Source organism: Onychostruthus taczanowskii, unplaced genomic scaffold, assembly GCF_017590055.1.
Source record: "Onychostruthus taczanowskii isolate IOZ18803 unplaced genomic scaffold, ASM1759005v1 scaffold9, whole genome shotgun sequence".
NCBI lineage: Eukaryota > Metazoa > Chordata > Aves > Passeriformes > Passeridae > Onychostruthus > Onychostruthus taczanowskii.
Genome location: NW_024506993.1, coordinates 10,953,392 through 10,967,935, shown reverse-complemented (window position 1 = coordinate 10,967,935; position 14,544 = coordinate 10,953,392). Strand labels below are relative to the sequence as shown.

General features: G+C 40.7%; 1 protein-coding gene across 1 annotated transcript in view; it reads left to right on the top strand.

The window, feature by feature from the left end:
• Positions 1 to 14,544, top strand: part of CHCHD6 (coiled-coil-helix-coiled-coil-helix domain containing 6) — a 109,817-nt gene that overhangs the window by 28,646 nt on the left and 66,627 nt on the right. The window contains exon 5 of the mRNA XM_041425828.1: positions 8,605 to 8,688. Within this exon, the coding sequence (XP_041281762.1) occupies positions 8,605 to 8,688 (84 nt within the window). The remainder of the gene's footprint in view (positions 1 to 8,604; positions 8,689 to 14,544) is intronic.

Here is a 14,544-nt window from a genome sequence, read left to right as displayed (position 1 = left end):
CATTGGTCACACTGCAGTGCAATCTGTTCTGTGACAGAGTTCTTGACTATGGCAAGGAAATGGACTTCAGGGGGAAGCTGATTCCAATCAGGGAACAAAGGCACTGTCCTTCCAAAGGCCGCTGCCCTGTGCTGATCCTTCCTCCCTCCCTGCCAGTCACAGAACTGTGTTTTGATTGCTCACTGCCATTTTTACATTTCCCTAGAGTGTGACAGACTTGAGTGGTGTGCATGATATGTAAGGGTGATGTAGTGTAGTGAGTCCGGGAAAAGTTGCTGGGAATTGCTCTTGTGAGTGAAATACGATTTTGGCGCTGTTTTCTTGATGCCATTGGAAGTTGGACTGTTAATATGTACGTGGGAAGGCATCCCCTGCCTGAATAATCAATGCTCAAGTGTGGAATTTGCAGAAGCTCAGATATATTACTCGTGTAGTTCCCATATCCAGCCAGAGTCTTCTCCAAGTGTCTGTATGAATCCCTAGGACAGAGGCTGCTGGTTTCACCTGAGATTCTGTTTCAGCAACCTTTTGTTTCTGATACAGTTAGGACGAATATCTTGACTGGGTTTTGACCTCAAACAATTAAGTCCAGTATTTATTCTGGTTCCCGTGGTTTCTGTCCAGTGGGTTACCTGAAAGAGAGGAAAAAAAAAAAAACCAAAAAACCCACAAAAAACCCCAAAAAAACCTCAAAAAAACAAAAAAACCAAAAAACCCCCAAAAAAAAAAAAAAAAAAACAAAAAACCCAAAAAACCCCAAAACTTTTTAACAGAAGAGTTCAGAAGTATTGACCAAGGGTGTTGAAAGATGACTTGTATCCCAGGGCTGGAATTATAAAACTTGTAAGCTGCTGTCTGGGAGCTGGAAGTAAACTCAGGGAGCAAGGAAACCAGGTATTGCTCATTTCTTAAATGGATTGCTTAAACTTGAGAAATATTAGTGGACAGGCTGTGTCTCTCATTATCAAGACTGATAAATGCAGGTCTGCAAAGACATCTTGGCAAAACTTAAACCAGCAGCCCTATTGAATTTTCCTTTTTATATTATTGAGAAATATTAGTGGACAGGCTGTGTCTCTCATTATCAAGACTGGTAAATGCAGGTCTGCAAAGACGTCTTGGCACATGCTTAGAAGTTAGCAAAACTTAAACCAGAAGCGCTATTGAATTTTCCTTTTTATTTTATTTTTATTATTTTTATTATTTTTATTATTTTTATTATTATTATTTTTATTATTATTATTTACATTATTTTATTTAATCAAGGTTTTTTTTCCAGTGCAGCAATATGTGCTACTACACATTCTCGTTGTGGTTATTTTTATTATTTTTATTATTTTTATTATTTTTATTATTATTATTATTTATATTTTTTATTTAATCAGGGTTTTTTTTTCCAGTGCAGCAATATATGTGCTACTACACGTTCTAATTTTCCTGTTTCCATTCAGTGGAGTGTATCTATTCCTATTCTTGGAGTAATAATTTTTCCCTCTCTTGAAGGCTGACAGAATTAGAGTATTGGCAGTACTGCAGAAGAGATGCTCTGTGATTAGTAACAATGTTATATTCTCTAAAACCCTGATTTTGCTGCTGAGCATTGTATCTTACGGGACACATATTGGTGGTAGGGCTGTTCCTTCTTCTTGCTCTCATTTCTCAGCCCTTGTCCAGTGCCACTGAGTTAGTACCTTTTGTTTATTTTGTCCTGTGAGTGCTTGTCCACCAGCAATGTGTCAGTTCATGGCTCAGGCACCCAGGGATAACAGATGTACATCTAGTAAAGAGTTAATGGTGTGCATGACCTACCTGCTGAAATAATAGCAGGCATCATGAAGAGTGCTGTGTTCCTCCTGTCCATCTGCTGAGGATGGACAGACCTGTAATTGCTAAAATGTAAAAACAAAATTAAGCGCATCTGTCCTGACTGTAAAAATCGTCAGGAAGAAAAATGTTATTCTAATCAGGCTTTTGTCAAGATTGGTCAGTGATTACCAGTAAACACCTGTTGTGCATTGGTTTGTTTGGCCAAGGACTTGGTGCTGCTATATCAAACCTATCTGCAGGAAGGGGGAATTGGCTTCCCTCAGCTGAAATGTAGATGTTCATTTCCAACCCTCTAAGCGGGTGCAAAGGATGAGGAAGGATGACACACACATCTGATAACATATCATCCCTCAGTTACTTGAAGTAGTCTCTGTGTGCCATTAAAATGATGGCAGATCCCATAAAAACATTACCCTCCACCGTCTGCTCCCTCTGGCAGTGAACTGTGACCAAGAGGAAAGTTCCTTGTGCCCTGTCAACTCCCCTCAAATAAATAATCATAATGAAAAAAGGCCAGCCATTCTGAAGCTCCTGCTTGGCCAATGTGCTGCTGATTGAAGGTAGCCCTGAGAGGCAGGGAAGGCTTGCAGCCCTTGACAGTAAATGAGAGCTGTGCCTGCCTCATAAATGCCTTGGCTTCAAAAGGAGGTGATTATGGGCATGAAATGTTTATCATCTTGTACTTGCTTTGCTGCTTGCTTACTGTGTAAGTAAAAAGTAGTAACAAGTAAAGAAGAGGCAATATTGCAGCCTGTTTTGTCTGCACACTTAAATAGGCTTGTGGGCAAAAGAAAAGGAGCAGGTGGAGGCAGCTTGGCTGTGACAGAGGTTTGGACTGTGCACTCAAGGTTTTCAGTTGCCTATGAAGGAGAGACTGGTTGGGAACCTGATCAGTCAACTGGCTCTCTGTTAGGAATCACTGAAATTGTCCATGGCAGAAGATGACTTGCTACGTAGGTCAGCTTGTGCATTCAAAAACGCCCTTTAAAAGATGACTTGTTCTTGGCACGTAATTGGAAGCAGCACAGTTGTTGACCACCTCCTTTTGAGTCTGCCCAGCACTGGCACATTCACTGGAGCATGTTGTGTATCAGCATCTCTAGCACTGTGCAGCACCTTGCATGGCTCCCTGGAACTGGCTGTTTCCCAGCTTCCTTTGCTTGGCTCCCACCCTATATGGGGGTTCTGCAGCAGGCTGTAGGGGCTTTGCTCTGGTTTTGGTTTAGGGGGTGCATGTGCTTTTGTTATGCTTTAACAGCACGGTTCCCAACAGGGGACAGCACTGCATTGCTTAAGATGCTTGTCATTTTAAAGGAACTTTTCTAAACTTGTCATCTTAAAAGCTATATTGCACAGCAGCAGGCAGCCTCCAAAAATCACTGATTTCTCTTTTTCTTCTCTTTCCCTTCCTTTCTATCTTGTGCTGTCTTTATTCCAAGCCTGTGGATTTTGATGCCTGGGTAAGCTCTCTTTTTTTGTCTGGATCTTGCTTATTCCAAGTGTCATGTTGTTACTGTGCATGTACAGATTGTTATTGCTGAGCACAGATGCAGGATTTTATTTTCTGTCATTACATTTTAAAAGGTGTTCAGCTAGAAAATTGCATATTATTTCCTCCATAAAGATTTTCACTGGTTCCTTTTGTGTAGCTTACAGCTGCTGAAACCAAACTTGATCTGGTGATGTGTATTGTTGGCTGAGAGACATAGCAGAAACAGGAGGAAATGAAGGTTATACCAGTATTGCTTTTTAAAGTCATGAGTTGCATCTGGTTTCTAAAATAGAGCCTGGTCACCTGCCTTCAGTAGAATGAAAGGTAGGACAAAAAGCCAGTGATTTTGTAGGCCTTTTGTCTGGAATAGTGATTGCAGGCAGCTCCACAGTAATGGTGATATTTCTGCTGATGCCAGTGGACGTTGAGTCAGGGCTCCCCCATGGCTACTTGCTTGGTACAAGCCTCCCTGTATAGTTTTGCTATTCAGTCTTGGGCATGAAGTACACAAATTGCCTCTTACTATTTCTGTGTTGCCCTTTCAGCTCTGCCATTTCCTTTAGACTTGGCCAGGAACATGCCAGCTAGCTAATTTTGGAGTTAGCTCTGTTCTTTAGTGAATTTCTGTCAATTCCTTCTTCTCATCTTGGAGTCCTTAATAGCATTTGTTTTTCTCCCTTGCCACCTGGACTGCTACCAGGACTGGAAGAGACTTGGGAAAGCACGAGGTATTAGAATTTGCAGTTGTGAAGTGTGACAAGCTGAGGTGCCCAGCCAAAACATCTCTGCTGTGCTGCTGCAGAGATGTAACTGTGTACCTTTGGGGGAAGCTGATAGCTCCTCTCAGCAAAGACAGAATGATGTAGAAAGTAGGCATTTGATAGACTTGAGATCCTTTCCTTTATCCTTGTAGCTTATTTTCCTGTGCTGCTTCTGACTGATTATCTAGGCATCATCTTGCTAGTTTGTCTGTGAGTGGTGGAAGTGCTTTGCCAAGAAGATAAATATTTTTGCAGTAATCTTGCCAAGTGCTGTGACTTGCTTTTAGGAAGTATTCATAGGCTGAGGTTTGGACCTTTCCTTCTAGCTTGAGTTGCCCTTTGCAGAGAGAGAGTTGTTGGGTTTTCTCTCCTCCAGGAGAGTCTTCCCAAATCCCAGAATCCAAACAGTATTGAGAAGAGAGCCAGCCCAGTGGTAGCTGTCAGCTGTGGGCTGTGCTAATGCTGCACTTTATTCCTGGGTACCACATTCCTTAATAGCATCTGACCCTGGCAATAAGCCCTTTTTTTTTTTTTTCCCCAAACAGATTTCTGCCCTAGTTTTCATGTTTAACAAGGTGATGAGGTGGACTGTGATTAAAAATAATAAAAATGTGGTAATATGTTGGGATGCAACAAAGCCAAAGCTAATCTGGGAATGATTATAGCTAGAGTGAAGCCCAGCTCTAGATCAGTTGCACAGTTTGATGTGTGGCATGTTGGTGTCAGTTCAGGACATGGCTAAGGGTGTCTGGTTTTGTTCATAGAGAATGAACCAGTAATATTTCATTACCTCAATTAGGAGCTTGTGAAATATTTCTTTTGGCCTGTCTGTCAGCTAGCAGAATCCTTTAGTTGAGCCAGTATATAATGTATAGCTTTAGAAATGTGCTTGCACTGTTTGTTTCTAAATGGGTTCCTTGATAAAGGGAGAGAAGGAGGCAGAGAGTCACATAACTCTGCCCTGGCTCTTTGTCACTGTTCAAGGCAGCACTGAGATAACCTGAAAAACCTTGGGCTGCAGAAAAAATGTGAAGATAAAACAGAGGAAAAATTTGAAAGAGCACCCAACCAGTCCATGGATCCATGCCCATGGAAGCTGTAGCAGCATGTTAGTAGTATGCCTTTGCTGTCCTTTTGTAAGAATATAATCCTTGTAAAGTCTGACACCATCACCGGGGATTCTTGAGCATTTCTTGAATACATCTTATACCTAGCTTTTGCACAGAGGGCAATGGCCAGTTGCATACATGTTCTTTTAGCAATACATCCCCTTCTAAGTTTTGGGTGCATTCCTGTGTTTTAGAGCTGAGTATACCCTTTTTTCCCTGTCTCTGGTTTGTTTCTGTGTTCATACTTCTTGGACATCACACTATCTGTGTTCTACACATCCTAGATGTCATCTCTGGGCTTTGGTCACCTCTTGCACCATATGTTCAAACTCCAGTGTAGTTGTGCAGCTTGGAAATGAAATGCAGCTTTCTGATATCTGATTTTCAAATCAGTGTATTGTCATGCATGTTTTCCCTTCTCCTTTCTTTTTTAGTTCTAAAGGCCTTTTTTCAAAAAGTCTATTGATGCTTTGTTTGGCACTTGCAGTCTCAACCCCCTGTGAAATTGTAATCATAGCAGCCAGTTCTGTCTGGGACATCACAGGCTTCTGACTTCAGGTAGGGAATAAGCAGCAGGACTAGAGGAACCCTTAATAAATATCCTATATTCATTCAAAATGTCCCTAGTTGCCTAACCCAGTTTGGAACAGTGAATATTTCAGATGACACATGCTCTACTCTACCATTTGTACTTCAAACATCATCATAAAGTGTACTAAAGTTTTTAGTAATAACAGCTGGGGATAGAGGGAAGCAGAAAGAAACTTTGAAGCAGATCTGTCACAAATAGAATGTTTCTTTGCATACTTCAATGCACTGAAACAGCAGCAGCTCTTGAAAACAAGCAAGGCATTGAAAATATGTTTGTGTTGCAAGTACAGGGTTTCTCTGTAACCCCTAGTTCATCATGCATTATGGGTGATAAGTGGGACAATGGGGGATAATATGGGAGAAATTACTTTGAGGGAAGAATGGGGAGTACTCTGAGGTTACAGTCTGCATTTAGGAGATCCAGTTTTGGTTCTTTGACCTCAGTTTTGCAAGACCCTGGGGAAGTGACTAACAGAATGCCTGTGTGCTGCAGGGTGCATGGCTGTGGAGGCGTTTTCCACTGCCAGCTCCAGGGAGGTCACCTTGGCAGTCCATGGGTCGTCATTGTGCAGAGCAGCACACCTCTAACGTGTCTGCATCTCAGCACCCTGCTTGAGAGATTAGGTATTTGGTTTGTGTTCCCCTCCAGAGGGGTTGTAAGGATAAATGTGCTGGATTTCTCAGTGCATGATGTCAGGCAAACTCACAGGTTGGAAAGTTGAGTGAGTGTGTGGGTTTGGGATCTGTGTATTGCCAGAAACAGAATAAAGCCTCTTGAGCATTCTTACATGTATTGATTTTGTACTTCCGGAATATCCACTGTCCCAGGAGACTAGCACTGATACATAATTATTTAGATTAAACAGAAACTTTCTTGAGTTTATGAAAAATTATTATTTGACTCTTTTTTTTATTTTTTTCTTCCATCATATGATGCAGATTCCATCTGAATCATGCAGAGGGGTCAGTACTGTCTTACTCTTGTTTCTCTTCCTTGTTTTCCCCTTAAGGAAATACAAGTCACTTGTGGAGTAATCTGATTTTATGGGTATTATGCAGAAAACCTGCAGGAGAATTGGGGTCCTTTGGTCATCGACAAGACCACCCCACCTTCTTACATCTGTTTCATTTTATTTGAAATTGTTTAGTTCTTTTCTGTGTAGAAGATTGGTTCAGAGGAACAGCTATGGTTCTCTTACCAGAAAATGGTTACAGTTCTGGCACTTACAAAGTACCCATCAGTGCCCCTATTGTTGCTGTGATGTCTCTTTTGTCAGGCTGCATGTGTGGGGCAGCTCATTCTCATCCCTCTCCCCATCCTGTTCCAGCTAGTTTCCAGGTAGGAAGTAGTATAGCAGCTATAGGTTAAAGCAGAGCTAGAGATTTTGCTTTTAATCAAGTGCCTTTGAGAGTGAGAAGATTTAGATATGAGTCTCTACTGGTTGTACCTTATCCTGGCCCTGTTTTCTGGGATAGCAATCATGGAAACCAAAATATTTATTTTTCTTTAAAAACAAACAAACCCACATCACCACCACACCCCTACAATCTTCCTATTTCATATAATCCTTTTCTTGCTTGCTTATCAACCACCCTCACTGCCTAGATTAAAATCTCTTCTAAGCCCTATTATACCACTGTATTTCCATCAGCAGGGGAGCAGAAAGAAGGACATGCACAGCAACTTGCTTTCAGATGTAATTTTTCTCGTTAGCAATGGCTTTTGGCCGTAAAATGACAGGTCTGAGCCCACGGGGATATTTCTGTCCCAGCTGTTTAATCATGTTGGACCAGCATTTTCTGTTGTGCCTTCATTAGAAGTTAAGAGAATGTTGCTGGGATGCTATGGCCTGGCAGGGCTTGTGTCCATGTTAAGCAGGCTAATCATTCTGGTTTTGAAAGGTCTTCTGCCTGCTGTTAACTTCTGTGGCCCCAGAGATTTTGAGGTGGGATGGGGGATGTAGAACAACTGCCATCTTTTATTGCTATTGCTGCTTGTTCTTTTTAAACTTGAAAAGTTTGATTCAGTTCCATCAATGTCATGTTTTCTTAATGTGAGTTCAGTTTAGGGGTGGGAATATAATTAAGTGGTGCTGGCTGTAAGGAGCTAGAAGGCCACAGCTGTTGCTGTGCCCACACAGACTTTTTAATTGAGCACTGTTTAGCTGATGAATACCAGATTTACTGTTTTGATAGCGCCATGCTTATAATTTGTAAGATTGAAGAGAAACTCTTTGACAGCCGTCTTCCCTCTTGCAGCACCAGCCAGAGGAACTCCAAGGATACTAATGGGAAATGCATAGAGAGTATGTGGAGAGAGTACTTAATTATCTGGATAGTCCTATGTATGTCTGTTGTAGGGGAGTATTTAATCCGTAGAAGCTTTTGGACACTCCAAGGGGCAAGGGTTTATAAAGAGTAGGATTTGAGGGGATTTGGTTGGTTTTTTCTAAGGTAAGGGGAAGAACATTTGAGTAATGACTGTCGTGATTCATGGAAAAACAGACATGGATAAGATGGGACTCTGAAAAAGGGAATGGGAAAGTGTCACCTTTCTATGATTATACGTTTTAATTTAACAAGAAGTGCAAAATCAAGGGTTTGCGTTTGAGTAGGATGCTAATAAGAGCATTTCAGCACTGGGAGATAACTCAAAAAAAGCTGCAATTCTTAAGGTATGTAGTTCCGCTGAGGGTGATCCCATGCGCGAGTCCTGAGCAGTGATTTTTTTTTAGACCCTTCTACTTTGCATCTCATGTGCTTTCCTTGCATTGTTTGTTTTTAATTTCTTCTTCTACCGATGCTGTTTTGCTGTCCTTCCCAGGCTGTGGAGCTGCAAGGCTGGGAGGCAGACCTGAAGCGACAGGAGGCCTTCTATCAAGAGCAGTTGGCCCGCATTGAGAAGAAGGTAAGGCTGAGTTGTCTTCATTTCTGCCCCTGCAGGGGTGGGACACGGATCTGTGTGGATCCAAAAGATACAGACCAAGATGTGATCTGTGTGGATCCAAAAGATACAGACCAAGATGTGATCTGTGTGGATCCAAAAGATACAGACCAAGATGTGATCTGTGTGGATCCAAAAGATACAGACCAAGATGTGATCTGTGTGGATCCAAAAGATACAGACCAAGATGTGTTGTGCTGCAACCTGGACTGTCAGCTGACAGTATCTTATCCGCACCCCACCCCTTAAGTAAGTGATGAAAAAGCTGTACAAATCTTTTGAGCAATTTGCGTTTGAAAGATAAAGGTTTTTTTAACTGGATGATTTTTTAAAAAGGATTTCTGGTAGTTCAAACTCTATTATCTTTTTTTACCATGGGATTTAGGTGAAAGCTAAATTGAAAAAACAAACAAATGCCCTGGTTTTTATTTCTTTTGTTAAAAATCCTTTTCTTAATAAAAACAAAAAAATCAACCACCACAACATAAATTTTACTATAAATATGAATTAAAGTTGTATTAACAATTTTTCTCTGGGGAGCCAAACAGTTCAAAGAGTGGTGCTGCAGTACACTGCCTGCTTCTTGCTGGATAAGCCTTTGAAATAAACATGATTTAAAGAGACACTGTCAAGCATCTTTTAAGCCTGAAATGACCTTTGAAAATCCATTTAGGGATTTGAATCTCTCCCCTAAACGTGGGATTTGCTTCTCTGTTTAATTGTTTACCATGATGAGTTTTTAAAAATTGATGCCATAAAAATAGGAGCAGCCATGCTGTTCCTTATGAACTAATGTGTTCTTCACTTCCTGGCAAAATGAAATAATGTTATAAGTAGTCTTTATTTTTTAATAAATGTGGAGAATAATCTTCTCCAATTTGAAGCAATTAGACCTCCTGTCAGGGAGTTGCATACATTCAACTTGTAGTTGTGTTATGTGACTAAAAAGAAGTGCAAACAATGAAAAGAGTGGGTTGTAAAGAGACTGAGAAATCAATCAGTTTTACTACCAATATGTAGCAGGATGGTGAGTATGGAACATGGGAAAATTGTAGATTATAGAAACGGTAGGGAGCTGTTGGCATATCTATTCCTCTTTTCATTCCCTCCTACTGTATGACTGTCCGTGCTGCATTTTTTGAGCCATCAGTGGTAAAACATGCCTGTGAGCAAATTCACATGATACAATCCTGCAACACTTTAATCCGTACAATTCATTAAAAATAAACTATTAAAACTACCGCTCAGTGTTGCATTTGTATTTTAAATTCTATTTCTAGATAATGGGGATTGTTCAGTGAAATTGCAAACAATCTAGTAGCTATCGTTCTAATTATCACAGTTGTCCATATGTTCATAGGCAAAGGGAATTTTTGCAATTTCTTGATCCCATGCTGTTTGCTTCTATTATGTTCTTCTCTCCGGATCTGGTTTCATGAAGCGGAAATTACAGGGAAAACCTGTGAGTCTGTCCTTTATGGACAGTGGAGTGGGGAGAAGTCTGTGTCCAGCCCTCATTGTCCTCTTTTTGAAATCTTTTGTTGTCATGTGTGTTTTCAAGTGTGTGTCCCTTGCTACAGGGACATCTTTATAAACAATGTGAAGGATATTTTAGTGCGGGATCTTCTCAGGGGGAGGAAGGTGAGCTGCCCATAGTCCTATTCAAACTGAAGAGCTACAGAGAAACTATCTTCTAGTTGGTTTGTGTACAAAAGCAAATAGATAAAAAGAACAGGTTTTCTTTCCTCTCTTGAAACACTGGATAGTTTCTGACCCTTAAAGACTAGCATTTTGCTGGTAATAAAATAGAAGAATGCCTCCAACCGTTAGTCTGGATTGGAGTGGGAGGTGGTGGGGGCTAGAAGGGAAAGGAGAGAAATGTACTTGAAACAGTGTAATAAAGCTTAATTGTATTAGTTTTGAAAAAGGTTTTTGATCTTCTCTGAGGATAATTTTATTCCTATAATGGTTGGAAAGATGGGAAATGCAGCACAGAACAATCTTTTTTATTAGCTGTTGCTTTTATATAATTCTGCTTTTATTTGTTGAATACACGCAGACCTTGACATTTATTTATATATTTTTCCTTCCGCTGTGCTAAAGCTTTCCAACTCAGGCTTAGGTATATTTTTATATCTGTGTCCGTGTATGTCGATATTCGAAAAAAGCTCTCAGTAAGGGGATGGTGGGAGAGAGCTCTGAAATAGAATTTTGCTTTCTCTGCTGTTTTAAAAGGGGATGGTCACTTGAAGTGTGGTCACTGGTAGTTCAGAGGTGTTTGGCCGGGAGTGAATGAATGTGGCTCAGTGTGGGGTTAGCAAGCTGAAATTTCTCCTTCTAAGGATCAGGCTATCAGGAATTCCCCTCTTTCCTTCCCTGCTGTGCCCAGGTTGGTTTTGTCCTCACTTCTGCATGATAACAGGATTCAGCAGTAGGAGACTTAAAGATTTGTTTTTGAAGGATGTTTTGAGCTATTGATGTTAAAAACTCAGTACCTTCCCAGTAGGATGCTGAGAGTAATTGTGTTACATACTCCTTACAACTGCTCAGTGAATCAAACAGAGACTATCCTGTTTCCTCTGACAGTGGTCAGTTTGTAAAGGCTTTGAAGGAAGAAGAAAAAAAACATGACCAAAACAAAGTGACAAAGAAAACTTTTGGAGAGCAGCTTTGAGAAGAGTCTTCCTAAATGTTGTCAGTTGGAGGCAGACACTTGCCCTGCTACACAAGAGTTTATTTTCGTTCAGTATTTTTATGCACCAAAAGTTGATTTAGTGCCATTGTTCTTCTGTGCATCTCAGGCATTTTTCCTGTAGCCCTGTTTAGCTCTGTGCCTCCAACATCATGTGGCAGTGTGTGCCACAGGTTAACTTATATACTCTATAAATTCTCTTTTATCACTTTCAAATATTTTTTGTATTTAATATCTGTCATGTGAAAGAGATGAAAGAAATTCTCCTCATTATTCATTATCTGCAGACTTCTGTTCCCTCTTTTACCTTCCCATTAAACTGTGCAGTCCTTACCTTTTCAGCCTCTGCTTGTGTGAATGATTTTTTTCCAGGTTTCTCATTCTACTTGTTTGTCTTTTGGCTCTTTCCCCCTAGCAGCTCTGTCTTTGAGATGTATTGACCAGAATTGAACTCAGTAGTTCCCGTGAATGCAGCAGATTGTGTGAATACATTATCCTTTTATTTTGTAATCTTTGAAAGAGTACTGTAATCTACTGGACAGAGCACAGAATTGGAAGGAAAAACCTGCTCATTTTCTAATAGCCGTTTCTCTTTTGGGAGTTTGAAACAATTATTTAGTCCATCTACCTCAGTTATTCCATCTATATGATGGAATAGCTTATAATGGGAGGGCAAAGTGTTGTGAAACAGTAAAGCTATAAAAATGCTAAAAAGGCTTTGCCTTTAGTTTTGCATGAGGTGAACTATAGATGTACCTTATTTCAAACAGATCTTGAGAAACTCAGTTTCTCCAGACAGTCTTATTAAAATTTTCACGGGAAAAGGCATGTATGAAAAAATAATTGCAGTATTTCAGCTCTTGGGGTTTTCCCTGCATCTTCTACTAAGGCACTGGAAGAAATGAGACAATGAGTGCAGCAGTTCTGTGTCACAGTAAGGATCCATCTTGTTCAGTGTGCTGGTCCTGGCTGTGTCTGAATGTCCAGGGATAACTGTAAGAACTGAACTGATGGGAAGAGAGGCTGTGGAGTCTCCTTCACTGGAGACAGTCAGGGAGCATCTGGACACAATCCTGTGCCCTGTGCTCTGGGATGACCCTGCTTGAACAGGGAGTTGTGGGACCAGGTGACCCACTGTGGCCTCTTCCAGCCTGTGATCAAAGCAAGGTTATGGGCTATTTGCCCCGAATGCTTTGACCATCCTGGCTACTCATTTTTGGAACTTCTCCTCACGTATTTAATCCTCAGAGGGTTGTGAACCAGGACTGTGTGCACAGTGCTCGGGATGCGGGGGGACTGTGAGCGTGTGTGGCAGCTGTGTCAGAATCACTGTTTGGTTCTCTGTTTCTTTGTAGTGCCTGACACTTGATTTGCACTTCTGACTTGTGTTGAGCAAATGCCACACACTGCTGCTACTGGCAGCATTCCTCTGTTTTGAGTGCAGACTTGAATATATACAGTGGGAGTACTGGGATTAAGGCAATGCTGGGATTAGTTGCTGGGAATATTCTTCCCACTGCACCCTTCGTTGTCAGTTTGTCAGGGGTTGTGTGTGTGGGAAGGGATGGTGGGCTTTGCTCTGCCTGCAGTGTGGTAGATGCTTTTTAGAGATTATTTTTAATCAAATTTTATTGAACAGATTCCTTGCAGAGGATCATTACACTGGTAAAACCCTTCATCTTCCTCACTTTAACTCTGATAGTGTGTTGTAGTTGTGTGTTTCTGTCTCTTGGGTAACATGTATGTTTTTGTTTTGAAGTATCTGAAATATTTTGGTAATCAGGAAAATGAGAGGAAAAAGCTCCTTTGAATTGGCTGTTTCTTGTATGACTGTGTGTGGTTGCAGGGTTGGAGCTGGTGATACAGACTTTCCATCCCACACCTGTGTTTCCAATGTGACTGTTTCATCTCCAATAAGTAATCCAGTAATGCAGCCTGACTAATTTGTTATAAGTGGTTAAACTTCTAACTCTGACTTGTTTCAGTAATTTTACATCTCATCCATGTAATTTGAATTATTTTATAAAATATGTGTCTTCTCTCAACTGTTTTGAATGAGGTTTGTAGTGTTCCTCTGAGTAGAAAGAATGAGAGTTAGGCTAATAATCTGTCGGGAGAACCTGAGACACACTGAATTTGAGAAGCTCAAGATGATGTTTTTTCATGCATTTATTTGTTACTGAGAAGCAGGGAGGGAGATGGAGGCAGCTTGTTGTAAATAGGTAACACATATACAGTTCAGAACTGGGATTTTTATTAGGGATTCTGAGTATGCTTTGTCCTGCTTGCTCCATGTAGTAGAAAGGTCCTTTAAAAACATATGGTAATGAAGAAATGCAGTCTCTCCTGGAACCCTTCAGAAGCCAGGAGATTTCACTTAGCATATTAGTTGTATACTTTCTCTCAAGTAAATATTTGTTTTACTCCTTTTGCTATTTGGCCTCTTGCTGAATTTAACCTGACAAAAGGTAAGGGCAGTCCTACACTACAACAAAAACACGGGCAGGGCTTTGGAGTGGTGTAAAACAGCAGAGAAAGGCTGAAGGTAATCTTGGAAGATAAAGTGAATCTCCTTGCTGTAGATGATGCCTCCTCTTTGTTTGGATTTTCCTAAGCTCCAGCTCCCATGTTATCTCTTGTTAGGCAGCTGTGGACTACTGTGAGCAGTGGGTGCATTAATATGCAACGTTTTTCTGCTTGTAGTTTTTCAGAGCAGTAAGTAGCACAAGAGGTATTCATAAGCTGTAGAGTATTTGTGCAAGTGGGAAGGGAATGCATTGAATACATACCTTTTTTATTAATAAGGTTGACTGCGCCCTTTTCTCTGCTTGACTTCACAAATCTTGTAATTTTGTGGGTGGTATTCATCTTGTTTGGTTTGTTTAAATTAATCTCTTTTTGCCCTTGTACTTCCCGCTTAATTCATGTTTGTAAAGCATTTAGGATGTGTAAAGAATGGGAGACAAAGTTATTTTTGTTTGTTATTCCCATTGGCCTTGATCCTTCTTCTTGGAGCTGTCTCCGACTTTGGTGTCCCAAGGTCACCCCTCCCTGCAAGTCCACTGTCATTTTTGGTTTATGGCTGGTGACTTGTCTCAATAAAAATTTCTGCAGAGAAAAAATGACAG